At 39.3% G+C, this 21,834-nt stretch overlaps 1 protein-coding gene and 2 long non-coding RNA genes across 3 annotated transcripts; all 3 read left to right on the forward strand.

Annotated features, from left to right (window-relative positions):
• The first annotated feature begins 2,115 nt into the window (after positions 1-2,115).
• On the forward strand, positions 2,116-5,106 carry LOC130996809 (uncharacterized). The gene is made up of 3 exons (XR_009092821.1): positions 2,116-2,346; positions 4,300-4,363; positions 4,880-5,106. It is a non-coding gene; the product is annotated as an uncharacterized LOC130996809 (long non-coding RNA).
• A 425-nt stretch (positions 5,107-5,531) lies between these two features.
• LOC130998528 (proline-rich receptor-like protein kinase PERK14) lies at positions 5,532-6,706 on the forward strand. The gene is made up of 3 exons (XM_057923943.1): positions 5,532-5,682; positions 5,758-6,533; positions 6,675-6,706. The coding sequence occupies exons 2-3, from the start codon at positions 5,759-5,761 to the stop codon at positions 6,704-6,706; spliced, it is 807 nt and encodes a 268-aa protein (XP_057779926.1). The 5' UTR covers positions 5,532-5,682; position 5,758.
• A 6,498-nt stretch (positions 6,707-13,204) lies between these two features.
• Positions 13,205-16,188, forward strand: LOC130996801 (uncharacterized). The gene is made up of 3 exons (XR_009092813.1): positions 13,205-13,428; positions 15,382-15,445; positions 15,962-16,188. It is a non-coding gene; the product is annotated as an uncharacterized LOC130996801 (long non-coding RNA).
• Positions 16,189-21,834: the final 5,646 nt, after the last annotated feature.

The following is a 21,834-nucleotide window of genomic DNA, read 5'->3' on the forward strand; positions in this document are numbered from 1 at the left end:
CAGTGCTTCACTCCTCCTTAGATAGTAGTCATACCCGTTACTCACCAAGTATGACCCTCACCAACCTTCTCTCCCGAGGTCCCCAACTCCGCACTTTGAGTGACACATGCCTCCTGGACACAACCATTTCCGGCTTGTCAGCCGACCAGTCATAGACATGCTACAGCGCAGAGATTGCCTTCCTCGTTTGATAACCATGGCTTTATACCTCGACACGGTTGATGGATAGTCTCTAGAGAAGCCCAAGACTGGAGAAGGACAATGTATCCCATCAATCCTTTCCCCACCTTCTGGATCTACAACGCCTTTTGTTGACACTGCTCAGCTACTCGGTCGTGGGTATACCGGTTGTCACGCCCTGGTATGCCCTGGCCTTTGCTTAACACGAACAGCGTTTTACCGAACGGAGGTCGCCCGTTAGCCCCCTACTGTCCATGGTTTGGCACAAATCCGTCTGAAACCACGAGACTCAACGAAAGAACAAATGCCTCACGAATGTTTACATATTGACAACAATTATTTCCACCCCTTAAACCTCACCAAGGGAACTACTCACACATAATGGAAAACATAAATGCAAAATAAAATGAACACATGAATGAAAGGAAATTTGAAATACTTGATATAAAAATACCTAAGGCAACAACCTTGGCTTTGTTCGTCACAACGGAATTGAAATACGAAAAACAAATAAAGTGTTTGGTGCGAAAAATATAAAATGACAAAGTAAATTATTTTCTTGGTGAACTAACAAAAGTCCAAGTCTAGAAGAGCACTAAAAACTAATGTGTAAGTGTAAAAATTCGTTCATCCCCCCTAAAAGAACTAAAACTCTAAAAACTGCTGTCAAACTCTTGTCGAACTGACCTCTGCCAGCCACACATGCTGAAGTTTATATAGCAATTCGGTAAACCCTAGCCGGCAGACCAAATCTGGCAGATTATTTCCTTCCATATTTAGCTTGATCCTTGATTTGATTTGATAGATAATGGATCTCCAGCGGATTTGGGGTTGATTCAACATTATTCCAGATCCTTCCATTGCTAGAATTCGCCAGAATCTTCCATGCAATCTCCTCCACACGTCTTTCCATATATAGCTCCAGCTGTTGATGGGAATTGTAACACCCCGTACTTTTCCTCATGTTGTGAGATAGTGTCTTAACACTAATAAGAGTACCGAGATGTCGAAATACGAGACTATTTTTTTTTTTATGAGTAGATAAGACGGATTGTCTTTTAAATAGAGATACGAGTGAATAAACCGATGATGGAATTAGAGTGATGAGATTTGAGAAATGAGTTGAGATAGAGATGCTGATTGATATCGAGTTGAGATTTTATTTTATTTCCAACTACCGGGAATAGAGTTACCAGATACTGAATTGTTAGAGATTGACTGTCCTATTAAGAAAAATAGGAATACTGAGTTGGAAATAGAGTCGAGGAAGAAAGAGTGAGAAACCTTGATATATAGAGTCGGTCAGAGAGACGTCTAGCTTATTTGAGCCTGCCGACTATTGTGATGTGATGTTATGTGAATTTACGTGACTGAGTGATTATGTGATTTTGTGACGTGTGTCATTATGACCGAGTTATTATGATTTTTATTGAGACCTTAGCATTTGGAATTTTGTTTAAGTTTCCAAAGCAAGTATGGTTTATTTTTATCGAGAAATCGAATGATGCCGGTTTATGAAAATTTTTCCGAGCATAATATTTTTTTTAAAAAATTATTTTTCTTCCTACGAAGAGGAATATTATATATATGTGAGTGCACTAATATGAGTGCTATAATTATTATTTTGGTCACATGAATATTTATGATGTGGTATTTTATTAATGAGTGACATTACCATAGTTTTGTGATTTTATTTGATCACCTTTCACACACTTTATTTAATCACCCATACCATATGTTATATGCCTAAATTTTGCTAAGTATGGATTTGAGAGAGTAGAGAATTGAGAGTATGAGATGGAGAGTGTAGAGATTAGAGAGAGATTAGAGTGAGAGATAGATCATCCATTAATTACTAAATATTCCCTAAGATTTACAAATCTCTTTAAAGATACACAAGATCATCCAAATCAAATACAATCTTGCAAAAGTTTCCTCTCTCTTCTCCACCCCATTTTCGGTCATCTCTCTCTCCCCTTCATCTCTCTACTTTCCTCCATTGTTAGCCATTGATGAAACCTCCGAAGCTCTACCAAGTATGCCAAACACATAAATCACTACTTAAATCCTCCATAAACACATCCTATTAACTTAAATCCAAGAGAATCCTTGAAGATTGGTTTCAAGAATAGTGAGAGAAAATTTGGATAATTGGTGAAAACTTGGGTAAGTGATCTCCATTTTCATAGATATAATTTGTATGAGTGTGTATATGAGTTTATTTGAAGGATTGGAGCAAGAAATCACCCCCTCCCTTTTTCCTTCAAATTTTCGAAAAAATGGGTATCTTACCCTTCAAAAATTTTTCTTCTTCTTTCCTTGAATTGAGGTGAGAAAAATGATCTATGTGATGTTTGGTAATGATTTGTGTATGTTTTGAAAAGCTATGCTTTGTGATGTAAAAATTCGGTTGAGTTAGTTTACCCCAAATTGGGAATTTTTGACTTGATGATCAAGGTGATGAATTGATGATGAAAATGAGTTTATGAGGTGTATATGATGATGATTGATGGAGTAAATTGAGTATATGATGTCAATTGGAGTTTTGATGTGAGTTAGTTTACTAGAATTAGGGATATGTATATATATGCCCTTATTTGTGAATTGATGGTTTTGATGTGAGATTAAATGACAAAAATTGATAGATATATGATGAGATTAAAGATCCATGTGAGTTTATAAAATTTCTTAGAGTTTAGTTTAATAAAAATTAGGATCTTCTTGTCTATGTGTCTATTAGGTGATCTAACTTAAGATATGTGTAATTGAGCATGATAGTAGTGTTTTAATATGTTTGATTAAGTCTAATGTAAGCTAAGTAAAATTTGGACTTAGTTTAGTTTGAAAGAGTTTTTGAGTTCTCATATGATGTGGGGTTAACGAATGATAAAATGAGGTCAAATTGATTTATGATCATTTTGTGAAGTTGTCATGCTTTTGTTGAGAATTTTATGATGATATATGAGTTTTTCACTAGAGTTAGTTTACATGATAAAAAGGGAAATATATGTGTAAAATGAGTTACATGATGTATGAGGTCAATAATGAATGATTGAGAAATTTTGAGCATGAGATTGAAAAGAGAATTTGTTTGATACGTTGAAGAAACGTTTTCCTTGAGATTTGAGTGGATGATGAAAGAAAAGAGTCAAGATTGAGTATTATGAGTATTTTGATGTATTTGAATGTTTTTAAGTGCTTTAAGTGCTTAAAATGAGTTTTGATGTGGTTGCTTTGTATAAATGTTAATTTGAGCATTTAAGAGTTGGGAATGAATTTTTGGTGATTTTTCGTAGGCTACTGACCTACTGTGATCGACGGGTTGTCGATGTCTAATGGCTTTGAAAATTTTACAGCATGTCCCTACATGAGTCTTGAGCATACCGGTAAAATTTCAAGTCATTTGGACTTGATTTACTATTTTTATAAAATGCAAAACCAAATCTGCACTTTTCTGCCGGGAATTTCAGAGAACGGGGGACAAAGTCATTCATTTCAGTGACTTCCTGTGCGATATAGCTTTCCAAATTTTTATGGTATCAACCTTACTGTATGGGCTAGATATCCACCAAATTTGAGCTCATTTTGACAACGTTTACTATTTTAAAAAAATCAATGTTTCCGATTGCTCAAAACTGCCGAATATGGTAGACCTTGGTAAAAACGCCATATCTCCCAAACCACTTGGAGTTTCTGACTCTACTTTTTTTTAAATGAAACTAGACTCAAATACCTTTCGTTTGGTATGAGTCTGGAGTCCAGGGGATGTCGGAGTCAGAACGTGTTAAAGTTTGAAGTCGAGTCTGTGTAAAAACAGAACATGTCTTGATGACGTTTGATGGTATTTTCTTATGTGCCTTATGTGATTGTGTTGCCTAAGTGTTTGAATGATATTAGACGAGCCATATATGAGTGATAAATCGAGACTTAGAACCATGATTTTCTTGAAACCTATCCTTGGACTTAAGGTTTTGAAATGAGTAAAGAGTTTATGTAGAGTTGATTAAGAGATAGAATATAATATAGAGCATGAGTTGAGGCATGAGTTTTTGTCGTTGAGTTTCTAATCGGGATTCATTTTATGACATGAACCTTCGATGATGACGATGATCCCTGAAGACACGAGCAGAGCAAGGAAGTAAGTAACTCCACTTTGACGGGAGTTTTTGAGTAAGGTCTTCAGGTGGGCAATATTTTGAGTATAAATATATTATCCGAGTTTTCTAAAATGATTTGATGATATAATGATGTTATGAGATTAACAAATGTTTTGAGATAAATGATATTTGAGAACTGTTTGACTTGCCAATTTTTGATGTTGAGCTTGTGTGTTACCCTCTACTGATGAGACGAATTCGGTCCTGCCACAAGCGGGATTTTGTGCACAGAGGTGACTGTGAGCCGTCTTCGGGTCGGCCGGTCACGGTACTTGAGAGGGAGGCCTACTTCTCAGTACCTTTGATGATGAGTAGTGGAAGTGGTACATACATGATGAATGTTTAAACTGCGCAGTTACTTATTTATGATGTTGATTATGAAAACTGCATGCACAGATTCATTTACGCTAACTTTATTTCTGTGTATTGCTGAGATGTGGCAAGTTTCAAACTTATAGCTCTAAGAGCGCCTTTCTTGTTTTTCGGCGTTTGCCCACTGAGTATTATATACTCACGCCCTGCATGTATTTCTAAATGTGCAGGCTAAGCGAGGAGTGAGATTGGTCTGGTGCTGGTGGGGAATCGTTAGATGACGTATTTACTTTATCGTATTTCCTTTTTATCGATAAAGTCTTGATGTGAAGTTACTTTGAATATGAATCAAGTAATATACTCACGGTTATGTGTCTCCATACATGTAACTGGTTCGCCTTTTGCTGCGATACTCTGCATATTATGTTTCCTTATGAAAAATAAGCTATACCTGTTTTATTTTTATTCGTGAAATTCCTGATAATTAAAAAGTTACAACGACGTTGACGATTTTACCCTTGGGTTCAATTGATAATATTTTCCTTAGCATGCTTTGATGTGAGCTTCCGCTTGATGTTCGACCTATTCTTCTTATCTTTTATTCTTTAAAAATAGTCGTATCGACACTCGTACCCCACTATCACTAGTGTCGGGATTTCGGGCTGCGACAGGGTGGTATCAGAGCAGGTCATCTGCTCTGAGTCTATTGCTTGACTGAGTTGAACCTTTGATTACTGGTATCTTTTTAACTTGAGTACTAGTCTAATTTGAATTCTTAGGCTAGTTTGAGAGAGTCAGTTTGAAACGAAACCCCAGCACCCCATCTCCTCCGGCTTAACGAGGTAAGAGGTTGATGTTGTTACTTATTGCTTTTCTGTTAAAAGCTGAGTTTGGGTTACTAATGAGTTATGAATTGTTTTGATGACGGAATTATTTGAGATGATGGAATCTGATATGAGGCAGTTGATGTGGAATATGAGGAGGAATGTTGAGGCTAGTATAGCCGATGCCCCACCGTACCAAACGAGGACGAGTATGTTGTTGATTGAGATGTACCAAGTAAGTTTCGTCATCCATTTTCTAATGGATATGATGTTTTATATTACAGGATGCCGAGTCATATCGAGACAGCGATGCAGCGATGGTTCAGGGAGTATATCCCGGACGAGGATGACACCTTGGGTGAACTTCTGGCACACTATCACCGACGATGGAGGAGGGCTATTCCCTATGGGATCGATGGCGCGGAGGCCATTACGCTTTTGATTCCACTACTGCCACCTTTGTGGCGAGACTGGGCGACATCTTTAGTGCCCCAGTACGTAGATACTACCTGGTTGGAGGGCATCAGGTACGGAGACCTTAGTGGCTTCATCGCGACGCTGAGCCACCGTTATTTTGCTCATGGCGATCCGCCTTCACCACCGTATGGAGAGCTTGAGGGACCAGCCCAGGGAAGGGAGCTAGTTGTTGTGCCTCCACCTCTCGAGGAGCCGATTCTGATGGCACCTCTACCCCCAGCTGATCCGATTTCAGTTTCTCTCGAGTCCGATGATCCAGAGCCGATGGTTTTCGAGCCGTACTCACCTGGGATTGAGCGTGATCCGTATGCGTTTGTATCACTTATTCCTTCTCCCAGTGCTGATTTCCCGCCTTGGGATTTGACACCGGCGACGACACCGTTGCCATTGCCACCTGTTGAGTCGACACAGCCGATTGATTCTACTGAGTCTGAGACGCAGCATGTTCCTTCCGATCCATATCCGAGGGTTGCCCCGCTGCCTGAGCTTGGCACTTTGGCCTTTCAGACGTACATGCACCCGATTCTATATTCACCGTACCGAGACGCTCAGGAGGGAGGATCTCGGCCGGCACGCTCCGATAGTGATGAGGAGGACCCCGAGGAGGAGACTCCAGAGATGACGGTCGGCTATGGTTGGACCCAGCCACTACAGCGACAGACTACTGCCGATGGAGTTGATACGTGGATACCTATTCCTGAGACACCTGTCTATACTCCGATAGTCGATGAGTCAGATTATGACAGCCCGTATTGATTGAGGCGACGAGCTGGATCTCGAGAGATGATGCCTAGTGATTACGTATGTCTTGTAGACGCGTATATATGTATAGGTGCATAGTTGTTATATATATATATAGGTAGAGAAGCATAGTATAGTGTGTATGTGTGTATAGCCTAGATCTATATATGCTTAGTATGTATGATGCTTGTATAGCCAGAGCATCATTTTGGAGTTAGGACTTTTGTGCATAAGACTTCACTTTTGTAAAAGACCTCGATAGAGAGGCAATTTTCCATATATATATATATACAAGAGATGTTTATGATTAGTGAGTTTCACTATCTTTAGCAGAGCTTTGAGAATGATGATGATGCTGATGCATGATGAAAAATGAGAAATAGAGATTGATGAGAATTTCGAACGATGATAGACGAGAAATAGACTGGATGAGAGTTTTGAGAACTTTGAGATCACAAATGAGATATAGAAGTGAAATGAGAAACGAGGATTTGTATTTTGTAAAGACAAACGGTTAGTTTAGAGATCGATAGTTATATAACTCTTTTTCCTTTTGTAGTATACCTCCGAAAAGAAGAGGGAACCAAGCATAAACCGAGAAGAAGATGAAGAAGATGAAGAAAAAGAACAGAGAAACCAACCGTTGAGATAATACGACGAGAGTTAGAGTTTTCATCGCGATTTAGGGACACGACCCTAATAGGACGAACGTGTTATGGAGACTTCATGGAATGCATAGATACTATTGACCAATAGTACTTTGAAATAGAGGTACTTTCACCGGGACCGCGCGTTTCATCGCTAGAGTAGTCATGAGAGTAGACTTATTGAGTCCCTATCCCGCTTGGTCGTATTTAAATTTTTTCTGCATCCATTTGAATTCCAACAGGAGATGAATTATTTCCTATTGAGAAAATTTTTCCAGATCCACTGTGTTTGAACCTGAGCCGTTTGTGTTGGAAATCCTTGCCCCTTGCTTAACAGTGGACAATTTATTCATTTTCCACTTAATGGATTGTTTCTACCTCCAGTATTGATTTATTTCTATCATATCATATCTCAGTTTTTGTTCTAGATTTTGTTCTAGCTTTTGATCTTACCTTGATTGTAACTTCTTCATTATCCTTGAAATAGCACTGGCTATTATGGAATCATTCCATTACTTGAGCTCGTCTTGTTCAAAAACAAGCATTTTTATTCATCACATCCTATTCCCTATCACATCCGACAAGAGTTAGGATCGTCTAGGTAACTAGGATGGTATAACAAGAAGAGTGTTTGGAAGAAACACGATATATGGGAGCAGCCATAGAATATAATTATTACGGGACGAGCACAACTTTTCGATTATGGATTTTATTATATTAGCCAAGTATGCAACAAGCTAACAAATTCGAGGACGAGAAGAAGTGATGCTAAGCCAGAATAGGCAATAGCAGATTCAAGGGGATCGAGATGACAGATTAGAGCAGATAATGTTTTCCACGATAGTAGACTGAGATGACAACTAGTATAGATGTAGCATCGTCGTAGTATTAGAGGATGTTTTATTTTCGTTACGCCCCGCAATTAGTAAGAGTTCTCGAAAGAGAAAATTTTCTTATATGTCTATATGACGATGACCAGAGAGTCTCTATGCTTGAGTAGAGTTTTGAGCTGATGTTGCATTGATAGACATGAAATATGTCTTTGATGATGAGTTATGAGAATTGAGAAAATAGTATGATGTTGAGTAAGAGTCTTATGATTCGTGAGTTATGAGAATTAGTTCTAAGGTTGATATATGTTCCCTTAGATTTTTACCGAGAAAGAGAAAACCGATCGAAGAAAGAAATAGAGTTGACGATATGAGATAAGGCAATAAAACCGTAGCTGAATACGAACGTCAGTTTCACGACTTGGTTCGGTATGCCACATATCGAGAAGAGATGAATGAGAAAATGTCAGTTTTGTTTCGATCAGGTTTGAGACAAGAGGTACGAGACGATTTAACGAGTCAGAATGCGGTTATGCGTACTGAAGCATTAAATAGAGCATTTGATATAGAACTGGCAATGCAGCCAGAGAACGTGATTTGAGCTTCAGCACCCAAACGAGTTAGAGCACTCAGACGTGCAATCCATCCTTTCCTGGATGCGGGCAAGAAGAAAAGAGAAAATGGGACGACCAAAGTCAATACCCCAAGAAGCCGTGGCAGAGTCATGATGCGCCACCACAATATCAGAACCGAGACGAACGGCTTTTAATTGGCCCAGCTGCCCCAGCAGCAGTTTTTCAAGGACCGCGAGGGTTATCGCTTTGTCGAAGAGCAATAAATTACGTCGGAGATAACGCAAGATGAGAAAGAATAAGCAATTATACCTGCGGAAGGATCGGGCACTATTCGAAACAGTGTCCGAATCGTCAGCAAAGTGGAAGCGAAAGACGACCGATTCAGTTTCGACCGCAACTCAAAGCAATGGAGGGAATCTACCGCTATTTCCACCACAGCGACAACAGCCAGCCTATCGACCGCGTCAATCAGGAAGGCAACTACCAACCCCGCAGGCGAATCGACTGCATCGTCGTGGGCGTATCAACCGCATCGCCAGAAACTGTTCGCGCTTGAGTAGGAAGCACCGGACAAGAATAGAGGAAATTCGTTAGATATAGGCGAGTTGAAAGATGTGCCCATAGTATGTTTGTTCGACACTGAACATAGAGCTTGATCCACAACCTCTAAAGAGTAGCCGTACCCATAGACAGAATTACTACGGTTTCATCCGTATGCCCTAACTTAGAATTTAAGTTAGAATCGATTAAGCTCGAGATTAGAAATCTGAGACTGATGCATATGTGGTACTTGGATATAAATGTGAGGAATGGACTGGTTAGAAGAAAATCGTGCAAAGAAACAATGCACGGAGAGACGAATATATTTTCAGCCATTTGGCCGAGAACCAATTTCCTTCATTGGTATTGAGAGAAAATGGAAGAAGACGCCGATTATCTCGGCACTGTAAACAAGAAATCCCTTGCAAAGAAAAGATACAACCGCGTATGTTGTATATCTGAACCAGAGAGACGAATCCAAGGCAAATGTTGATGACGCGCCAGTCGTGTGAGATTACAAAAACGTTTTCCCTAAAACTTTACCGGGTTTTCCCCAGATCGACAGCTTGAGTTTACGATCGAGTTAGAACCTAGCGCCGTACCGACGTCGAAAGCGCCTAAAGAATGGCCCCCTTTGAGTTGCAAGAGTTAAAGCTGCAACTACAAGAACATCCAGATATGATTTTCTTTCGACCCAGTGTTTCCCCATGGGGAGCACCAGTTCTTTTTGTTAAAAAGAAAGATGGAAACTGGAGGCTGTGTATCGATTATCGAGAGCTGAATAAAGTAACGTTGAAGAATCGATATCCGTTACCCCGGATCGATGATCTATTCGATCAACTACGAAGAGCGAGCACCTTTTTACAGATTGACTTGAGGATGGGATACTATCAGCTGAAAATACGGTCGGAAGATATTTCCGAAGACGACATCGCGTATGCAGTATGGCATTACTATAAACTTAAGGATGTTTGGAAGATATGTCTTTCGGTTTGACGAATGCACCAACTGTGTTCATGAATCACATGAACTGCATTTTTCGCGAATACCTAGACAAGTTCGTTTTAGTCTTCATAGACGATATCCTGATTTACTCGAAGAGTAAACGAGAACACGAAGAGCATTTGAGAATCGTGTTGGAAAAATTTCGAGCTGAAAAGCTTTAAGCGAGGTTAGCAAATGAAAAGTTCTGGCCTGAAGAAGTCAATTTCCTCGGCCATATTGTTTCTGCGAGAGGAATTGAAGTAGACCCAGCAAAAGTTCAAGCGGTACAGGAGCGGAGATCGCCAACCACACCGCACGAGATTCACAGTTTTCTGAGATTAGCAGGGTATTATCGACGTTTTATTGAGGGCTTTTCAGAAATCGCTAAGCCATTGACGCACCTGCTAAAGAAAGAAGTCAAGTCCGTCAGACGGACGAATGTGAGCGAAGTTTTCAAGAGCTGAAAAAGAGGCTCACTATAGCCCCAGTGTTAGCTATTCCAGAAGCGGATCAAGAGTATGCAGTTTATACTGATGCATCGAGAAATGGTCCAAGATGTGCACTGATGCAAGAATGAAGAGTTATAGCGTATGCTTAGCAACAACTGAGATCACACGAGATGAGTTATCCGACGCATGATTTAGAATTAGCAACCGTAGTGCATGCTTTGAAGATCTGGAGACGCCATTCCTATAGAGCACGGTGTGAGATGTACACCGATCATAAAAGTCTCAAATATTTCTTTGAACAAAAAGATCTGAACATACGACGAAGAAGATGACTAGAGTTGATGAAAGACTACGATTGTGAAATAAATTATCACCCTGGGAAGGCTAACGTTGTAACCGACGCTTTGAGCAGAAAGAATCAGGGAGAGTTAGGATTTCTCCTTACTCGAGAAGAGAACCCAATCAAGGAATTCGAGAAGATGAATTAGGAGGTAGAGATACCACCACCAACGACAGAAACAATAATTTCTGCACTGAGCATTACACCTGACTTACGATCGAGAATAGTCACAGCATAGAGAGTGGATGAGAAGATGGATAGATTGCGAATAAAGTTTCGAACCGAAAAAGTAGAGAATTATGAAAAGATGTCAGATAATGCCTTTTTGTTTAAAAGAGAGTGTGTATACCCGATAAAGAAGAGTTGAGGAACGAGATTATGAGCGAAGCTCATGACACCCCTTACACCACTCATGTGGGTAGTATAAAGATATGCCAAGACTGAAACGACGCTTTGATAGGAGAATAAGAAGCGAGAGGGGGCATCTTTCGTAGAAGGATGTTTAACGTGTTAACACGTGAAGGCGCCACTTTGACAACCTTATACAATTATACCTATTAGAGACTTCCACAATAGAAGTGAGACCACTTAGCCATGAATTATGGCATCGATTAGCAAAATCGAGAAAAGAAAACTCAACAATTGAGTAATTGTGAATAGATTCTGTTGATGATAGAAACGATGATTATGTGAGTTTTTCCCTATCTCGGGGAGCATGTTATTTTCGAGTTAACAAGAACTCAAACCGAGATATATAGGACCTTATGATATGTATTAGAGTAAATAGGCCATGTAGCCTATAAACTAGCGTTGCCTCTGAGCTTCGCGAACGTCCATGACGTTTTCCATGTTTCTCAATTGAGAAAGTTCGTGTTTAATCCAAAACACGTCATCTATCAAGAAGAGGTGTCCCTGGAACCAGTTTTGAGCTACGATGAGATAGACCTGATGCTATACTGGACTGGAAGATCCAATAATTGAGGGACGAATCGATTCCTTTGATGAAAATCCAATGGAGATATTATAGTCAAGAAGAATCAACATGGGAAGTTGAAGAGAAGATGAAAGAGAAGCACCCAGAGCTTTTTCCCGAAGAAGAATAACTCAAATTTCGGGACGAAATTTTTTTTTAAGGGGGGTAGGATGTAACACCCCGTACTTTTCCTCATGTTGTGAGATAGTGTCTTAACACTAATAAGAGTACCGAGATGTCGAAATACGAGACTATTTTTTTTTTTATGAGTAGATAAGACGGATTGTCTTTTAAATAGAGATACGAGTGAATAAACCGATGATGGAATTAGAGTGATGAGATTTGAGAAATGAGTTGAGATAGAGATGCTGATTGATATCGAGTTGAGATTTTATTTTATTTCCAACTACCGGGAATAGAGTTACCAGATACTGAATTGTTAGAGATTGACTGTCCTATTAAGAAAAATAGGAATACTGAGTTGGAAATAGAGTCGAGGAAGAAAGAGTGAGAAACCTTGATATATAGAGTCGGTCAGAGAGACGTCTAGCTTATTTGAGCCTGCCGACTATTGTGATGTGATGTTATGTGAATTTACGTGACTGAGTGATTATGTGATTTTGTGACGTGTGTCATTATGACCGAGTTATTATGATTTTTATTGAGACCTTAGCATTTGGAATTTTGTTTAAGTTTCCAAAGCAAGTATGGTTTATTTTTATCGAGAAATCGAATGATGCCGGTTTATGAAAATTTTTCCGAGCATAATATTTTTTTTAAAAAAATTATTTTTCTTCCTACGAAGAGGAATATTATATATATGTGAGTGCACTAATATGAGTGCTATAATTATTATTTTGGTCACATGAATATTTATGATGTGGTATTTTATTAATGAGTGACATTACCATAGTTTTGTGATTTTATTTGATCACCTTTCACACACTTTATTTAATCACCCATACCATATGTTATATGCCTAAATTTTGCTAAGTATGGATTTGAGAGAGTAGAGAATTGAGAGTATGAGATGGAGAGTGTAGAGATTAGAGAGAGATTAGAGTGAGAGATAGATCATCCATTAATTACTAAATATTCCCTAAGATTTACAAATCTCTTTAAAGATACACAAGATCATCCAAATCAAATACAATCTTGCAAAAGTTTCCTCTCTCTTCTCCACCCCATTTTCGGTCATCTCTCTCTCCCCTTCATCTCTCTACTTTCCTCCATTGTTAGCCATTGATGAAACCTCCGAAGCTCTACCAAGTATGCCAAACACATAAATCACTACTTAAATCCTCCATAAACACATCCTATTAACTTAAATCCAAGAGAATCCTTGAAGATTGGTTTCAAGAATAGTGAGAGAAAATTTGGATAATTGGTGAAAACTTGGGTAAGTGATCTCCATTTTCATAGATATAATTTGTATGAGTGTGTATATGAGTTTATTTGAAGGATTGGAGCAAGAAATCACCCCCTCCCTTTTTCCTTCAAATTTTCGAAAAAATGGGTATCTTACCCTTCAAAAATTTTTCTTCTTCTTTCCTTGAATTGAGGTGAGAAAAATGATCTATGTGATGTTTGGTAATGATTTGTGTATGTTTTGAAAAGCTATGCTTTGTGATGTAAAAATTCGGTTGAGTTAGTTTACCCCAAATTGGGAATTTTTGACTTGATGATCAAGGTGATGAATTGATGATGAAAATGAGTTTATGAGGTGTATATGATGATGATTGATGGAGTAAATTGAGTATATGATGTCAATTGGAGTTTTGATGTGAGTTAGTTTACTAGAATTAGGGATATGTATATATATGCCCTTATTTGTGAATTGATGGTTTTGATGTGAGATTAAATGACAAAAATTGATAGATATATGATGAGATTAAAGATCCATGTGAGTTTATAAAATTTCTTAGAGTTTAGTTTAATAAAAATTAGGATCTTCTTGTCTATGTGTCTATTAGGTGATCTAACTTAAGATATGTGTAATTGAGCATGATAGTAGTGTTTTAATATGTTTGATTAAGTCTAATGTAAGCTAAGTAAAATTTGGACTTAGTTTAGTTTGAAAGAGTTTTTGAGTTCTCATATGATGTGGGGTTAACGAATGATAAAATGAGGTCAAATTGATTTATGATCATTTTGTGAAGTTGTCATGCTTTTGTTGAGAATTTTATGATGATATATGAGTTTTTCACTAGAGTTAGTTTACATGATAAAAAGGGAAATATATGTGTAAAATGAGTTACATGATGTATGAGGTCAATAATGAATGATTGAGAAATTTTGAGCATGAGATTGAAAAGAGAATTTGTTTGATACGTTGAAGAAACGTTTTCCTTGAGATTTGAGTGGATGATGAAAGAAAAGAGTCAAGATTGAGTATTATGAGTATTTTGATGTATTTGAATGTTTTTAAGTGCTTTAAGTGCTTAAAATGAGTTTTGATGTGGTTGCTTTGTATAAATGTTAATTTGAGCATTTAAGAGTTGGGAATGAATTTTTGGTGATTTTTCGTAGGCTACTGACCTACTGTGATCGACGGGTTGTCGATGTCTAATGGCTTTGAAAATTTTACAGCATGTCCCTACATGAGTCTTGAGCATACCGGTAAAATTTCAAGTCATTTGGACTTGATTTACTATTTTTATAAAATGCAAAACCAAATCTGCACTTTTCTGCCGGGAATTTCAGAGAACGGGGGACAAAGTCATTCATTTCAGTGACTTCCTGTGCGATATAGCTTTCCAAATTTTTATGGTATCAACCTTACTGTATGGGCTAGATATCCACCAAATTTGAGCTCATTTTGACAACGTTTACTATTTTAAAAAAATCAATGTTTCCGATTGCTCAAAACTGCCGAATATGGTAGACCTTGGTAAAAACGCCATATCTCCCAAACCACTTGGAGTTTCTGACTCTACTTTTTTTTAAATGAAACTAGACTCAAATACCTTTCGTTTGGTATGAGTCTGGAGTCCAGGGGATGTCGGAGTCAGAACGTGTTAAAGTTTGAAGTCGAGTCTGTGTAAAAACAGAACATGTCTTGATGACGTTTGATGGTATTTTCTTATGTGCCTTATGTGATTGTGTTGCCTAAGTGTTTGAATGATATTAGACGAGCCATATATGAGTGATAAATCGAGACTTAGAACCATGATTTTCTTGAAACCTATCCTTGGACTTAAGGTTTTGAAATGAGTAAAGAGTTTATGTAGAGTTGATTAAGAGATAGAATATAATATAGAGCATGAGTTGAGGCATGAGTTTTTGTCGTTGAGTTTCTAATCGGGATTCATTTTATGACATGAACCTTCGATGATGACGATGATCCCTGAAGACACGAGCAGAGCAAGGAAGTAAGTAACTCCACTTTGACGGGAGTTTTTGAGTAAGGTCTTCAGGTGGGCAATATTTTGAGTATAAATATATTATCCGAGTTTTCTAAAATGATTTGATGATATAATGATGTTATGAGATTAACAAATGTTTTGAGATAAATGATATTTGAGAACTGTTTGACTTGCCAATTTTTGATGTTGAGCTTGTGTGTTACCCTCTACTGATGAGACGAATTCGGTCCTGCCACAAGCGGGATTTTGTGCACAGAGGTGACTGTGAGCCGTCTTCGGGTCGGCCGGTCACGGTACTTGAGAGGGAGGCCTACTTCTCAGTACCTTTGATGATGAGTAGTGGAAGTGGTACATACATGATGAATGTTTAAACTGCGCAGTTACTTATTTATGATGTTGATTATGAAAACTGCATGCACAGATTCATTTACGCTAACTTTATTTCTGTGTATTGCTGAGATGTGGCAAGTTTCAAACTTATAGCTCTAAGAGCGCCTTTCTTGTTTTTCGGCGTTTGCCCACTGAGTATTATATACTCACGCCCTGCATGTATTTCTAAATGTGCAGGCTAAGCGAGGAGTGAGATTGGTCTGGTGCTGGTGGGGAATCGTTAGATGACGTATTTACTTTATCGTATTTCCTTTTTATCGATAAAGTCTTGATGTGAAGTTACTTTGAATATGAATCAAGTAATATACTCACGGTTATGTGTCTCCATACATGTAACTGGTTCGCCTTTTGCTGCGATACTCTGCATATTATGTTTCCTTATGAAAAATAAGCTATACCTGTTTTATTTTTATTCGTGAAATTCCTGATAATTAAAAAGTTACAACGACGTTGACGATTTTACCCTTGGGTTCAATTGATAATATTTTCCTTAGCATGCTTTGATGTGAGCTTCCGCTTGATGTTCGACCTATTCTTCTTATCTTTTATTCTTTAAAAATAGTCGTATCGACACTCGTACCCCACTATCACTAGTGTCGGGATTTCGGGCTGCGACAGGAATGGTCATACTAGCTTCTTTCTTCGGTTGGCCTCATACCAGGTGGTACACTTCGAACGTTCCCGCGCCTCGAATGGTTCTGAGGGGTACTTCGTCGAGCTCTCTTCCTGGTTCATATATAGCTCATCTGTGTTGACTGCGACTGCTGTTATGGCCTTACCAACTGCTTCCTTCGGTTAGCCTCATACCAGGTGGTACATTTCGGAGATTCCAGCGCCTCGAATGGTTCTGAGGGATACTTCGCCGAGCTCTCTTCCTGGTAAGTTTCACTTCTAGAAGTTTGGATAGTTTTGTTCCGGTAATGCCCATTCTGACCATATTTCGTGCATATGCCCTTTTCCGAGGTTCATCCTCCTGAATACCTGCTTTCTCCCCAAGACGACTCAAACAAAACAAAAGAAAGAGAAAAATTGGGCCAAATGGCCCAAAAGTCGAAGACGCATCAGTGAGCATGTTGTGATTATTCACGTTCGTCTACGTTTAAAGCTAAGGTTCTCGTCGTTCATCAAGGTTTCAAGTCGTAGGTTCCATAAAACGTGACTTATCATGCTTTTTGTTCATTTGTTTACAGCCCATAAAACATGATTTCTGCGAGTGTGATTCATGCCGATTGGAGTAGCAACAGAGGTCGAAGGTTACCTTGATATCTCGCGTGCTTTGGTTTGGTAAAGAACGATGGTTTCTCTCTCACTTTTTTTGAGCGTCGTGGTGCAAACTGAAAGTAAAATGGCTGCTGTTCTTAGGTCGCAACAGGTGGAAAGAAACATGGCGAAGGGTGGAAAAATAAGCTGAGTTTTTACCTTGTTCAAGTCGGCAGCAAGAATCTCGCTCTACTCCCCTTCGTGCAAGGCGTCGAGAGGGATGAAACTTCTTGCTATTGCTGCTAAAAATTCTAAGTGTTAAAAGGAGAAGGGGTGGCTCAAGGGTTGAAGAGTGAATTTCTACTAGGAGCTCGGCTGGTGTGCACTTGAGTGCCGAAGGAAGGGCATTGGTCGTGGTTCTGCATGGCGTGGGATGGGGTGCAGCAGGTGAGGCGATGGGAGGCCTTTCGGCTGCCCAGCCAATGGGAGGAGAGCTGTTGCTCCAGCTTGCGTGGGAGTCCTTTCGGCTGCCCAGCCAATGGGAGGAGAGCTGTTGCTGCAGCTTGCGTGGGAGGCCTTTCGGCTGCCCAGCCAATGGGAGGAGAGTTGTTGCTGCAGCTTGCGTGGGAGGCCTTTCGGCTGCCCAGCCAATGGCTGTTGTTGCAGCACCTTATCCACCTTTTCTTTTCTCCTTTTTTCCTTCTTTTCTTCAATCATGGCGTTGGCTGGTGGCAGACGTAGAGAGGTGTAGGGTGGGCGTGTGATGTGGTCTAAAGAAAAAGATCTAAGTCAAATCCTTCAGTGTTGGTTTCTCTGTATTAGAAATACTGGTTTCGCGTTTCTGTTAAAAATCGATACTTGCTAAATTAAATCCGTAGATTTAATTCATTCGTCATCCTAATACTCAAATTAAATCCGTAGATTTAATTAGCTTCAAAGACGGAAATAATTCACGACTTAAGTAACAACATGAAATAAACTCCATCTTGATAAATAACACAACTTTGCTAAGTTGGTTATAACTGAGTACTAATAATTCATCGACTCAAAGATTCTCGTCGCGGTCTTAAACACGCGAAGATAAATAAATGCATACTGCTAGTGTAGTGACTATGTTTCCAAAATAGGAAATTCAGAAACATAGTTGAAAACATAAGGTGCTTCATTTACTGGCAGATAGATAAATAAACACACAGTACTGGAATTAAATACTTCTAAAAGAGCGGGTTGTCACATACTACCCCTCTTAACAAAAATTTCATCCCGAAATTTGCATACTCTAAGGTTCTTAGGCTAGTCATTTCGTTCCTTGGCTTCTACACTTCTTGATCACAAATGGCTTCTGGTTTCTCGGGATAAATAGGATGTTTTCAATCATTAGGCTGAGTTTGAAGGTGTCCGCGTATTGCTTGTAAGGGATGGTTGTGGGTGGGCTTAGTTGTTGACCCTGTTGTCTGTTGGGACACTATGTGGAGTAGTGACCCTTTTGGCCACAATTGTAACACCCGTTAGTTCCAGCCCGATAGATACCCCTATGCATCTTACCGCAATTGGGGCAAGGTGAAATCCGTTGCTGACCTTGGTTACCCCTAGTTGGGTCGAGGTTAGTTTGTGCCTCATGCCTTTGTTGATTAAACTGTTCGGCATGTTCATTTTCTTGCCACACTTTCTTGTTGGCTTGACTGATATTGTCTTCGTCGTTGTCCCATTTGCGCTTCCCTTTGAGAGTATGTGAGGGTGCTGGTGGGTTATTTGGCGTCAAGATCAGTGGTTGAGCTGACTTATCCGAGGGCATTGCAGCTTCAATGTCAAGTGCCCTGTTCAGAGATTCCGCGTATGAGAGTCCTCCGTGGCTTGCTAGAGCCATCCTAATCTCGTACCGCAGACCGGCACAAAATTTTTCTGCCATCTTCTCATCTGTGTCCACTTGTTGCGGAGCAAACCTAGACAGGTTGCAGAATTCCTTGTCGTATTCAATCACAGATTTCTTTCCTTGCTTCAGCTCGTAGAACTCAGCTTCTTTCTTCTTCCTATAGCTTTTCGGAATATATTTATCATATAATCCCGTCTTAAAATCTTCCCAAGTATAAATTGCCCATTGTTCAGGTGTCAGAATTTTTCATCGTGCTTCCCACCAGAAGTCAGCTGATCCTGTTAGTTGGAATGAGACACAAGATAGGCGCTCCTCATCAGTACAACGCAGAAAGTTGAAGATGCGTTCCATTGCACGCACCCAAATCTCAGCTTCAGCCGATTCACTCGTTCCGTCAAACGTAGGTGGGTTTTGCCTTAAAAAGAGTTCTTCGACTCTCCTAGTTGGGGGCGGAGGGGGTGGGTTATGTCCGTGAGCATCTTGTGGTTCTTCTGGTACAGCGTTATGGTTTCTGCGATTGTTATTGTTTCTCTCAGGGCGTCCTCTCTTAGGAGGCATTCTGATAGCAAAGATTTGCTAATTAACACACTCTAGCATAATCTAATACAATCCTCAAAAGAATTCTTGTAAAGGTCAACTTATTATAACTTGTAAACAAGTCATGACTCCAATGACAACATTGGTGTAGTAAGATTTAAGGGTCCTTAGCATCTCAAATCCATGAGTCATAACAATTCTTAAGCATATGATATCACATCATCTAAATTGGGTACTTAGGCATAAGTCATGGAGATTTATAGCAGCTATAAAATCATGAGCTTAAAAATTATTCTATACATATCACTTATCTTGTTGTTTCCACTATAGCCGCCAAAAGATAAAGTCGAATTTCTTCTATGTTTGCTTCTATGTTCTGTCGTAGTGGTGATCTCATATCTTAATAGCTCTATGTTCGTAGGGATTCATTCCATAGGCATACTTAATCGTGCTTGCGTAAATCATTTCATTCAATAACAACATAACATAGCTATTGACAGTTACACACTTTGTTATTATGATAATTCTCACTTTTCGTAGACATTAACTCACAACTTGGAAGAGCTTACCGTTCTGCTTCGTTGAGTGTGACGCGATGAAGTGCTGAGCTTTGTCGATTGAACTTTAAACACTTTAGTGATCCATTCTAAGTTTCGCTTAAATAAACTCTTAGGCTCAGAGCAAACGAGCTGCTCTGATACCATTCTGTCACGACCGGCCTTAACTAAAGATAGCTAATCCGGGAAATCGTGACTAGGGAAGGGATTTAAGAAGCGGGGTTAGAAATGGCACATTTGACTCATTCATAACTCGGTTATAGACATTGATATCTAGCATTAATTCTTGAAATAAAATTTAAGACACTGAAAGACTGATGCATATAATTAAAAAGGATACTCGATGAACCCGAGTAAGCGTTAGATATTTCTTGAAGAGTAATTGGCATAGTTAGAGACTTGTCTAAAAACATAATCAGTGTTTGCAGCGGAAGACATAACTGAGATACATGTATGCAGACATATATCCTTTCTGAGCCTAATTTAAGTTCGACAAAAGCTCCATTCAACAACACTTCATCGTCCATCACAGCTCAACCTGCACACTCATAACATATGCAGGGCTAAGTACAAAAGTACTTAGTGGGCAATTGCCAAAACTATAATATAAGCTTAACATTTTATTAACGAACCACAACATCATATAAGAGACATGAGCCTTCTTTCAAATCCTTTGTTGACTAAACATTTCCAAAACCATAAAATAGCGTGAGTGCATTCTTCATCATCGAAAGTCATATTAATAAGCATCGTGTCGTGAGGAGGGTCTTCCTCAACGAACACAGGCATCGCGCCGTGAGAGAGGCCTCTCTCAGCGGACACGGCATCGTACTGTTGAGGGAGGCCTCCCCCAACAGACGCTAGCATCGTACCGTTGAGGGAGGCCTCCCTCAACGGACGTTTGACCGGCCAACCCTCTCATTGACTCACAGTCGCATTGTGTATATAAGTCCTGACAGGATAGCTATCCGCTCAGGAATCGATCTTGTTAGCATCAAATAAGCATTAGATAATAAGTATAAAGCATCAAAGTGTAACTCACATAGGCGTTAAATACTAAGCGTAAAGCATTAAAGCGTAACAAAGCGTGAACCACGTAGGCGCGTAACAAAGCGTAGCTCACTTAAGCGTAAATCACTTAAAAGCGTAACAAAATATAAATAATAAATTATAAAAATTTAAGCCGTGATTAAGCAGAAATAGCATAGTGTAAATTATTAAAGCGTGACAAGCGTAGATAATAAAGTTTAACTCATTTAAGCATAATAAAGCGTAACTCATTGGAAAATCTAATTTGTATTTTAAAGCATGATAGTTACATAGTTCTTCCATAGCATTTTTATTTTACGCATAAGAGATGCCCACCTGATAGCAAAGATTTGGTAAGGCGCTGTGATTCCTTGAGTAGCTCTCACTCTCGCGCTTGACCTTTATTACGAGAATATAAAATAAGATATTGGCCCGAGGAAAAGGCGTAATTTAACTATGCATGACTCATATTCCTTTTTATTAAACAATTAACCCAACTAGGCTCCGTCCCATGAAGTCAAGTAATTAATTACATTGATTCGTTCTCATTAGGGTGTTCTAAACTGTCAGTAAAACATTATAATCTCCCTTCGTGTAAGCAAGGGAAAGAAAAATAATAAAGATTTAAACACCCTGAGTTCTCTTCTCTCTCTCTTTTTCTCTCTCTCGCTCTCTGCTCTGCTTCTTCGCTTTCTGCTCTAGAGGTCAGCTCTGGCTGAGATAGCTCTGTGGCGAAGTGATTCCTCTGGCGAGGTGATTCCTCTGGCCATTCCTCTGGCGAGGTGATTCCTCTGGCCATTCTTCTGGCGAGGTGATTCCTCTGGCGAAGAGATTCCTATGGCCATTCCTCTGGC

This window comes from Salvia miltiorrhiza, chromosome 8 (assembly GCF_028751815.1).
Source record: "Salvia miltiorrhiza cultivar Shanhuang (shh) chromosome 8, IMPLAD_Smil_shh, whole genome shotgun sequence".
Lineage (NCBI taxonomy): Eukaryota > Viridiplantae > Streptophyta > Magnoliopsida > Lamiales > Lamiaceae > Salvia > Salvia miltiorrhiza.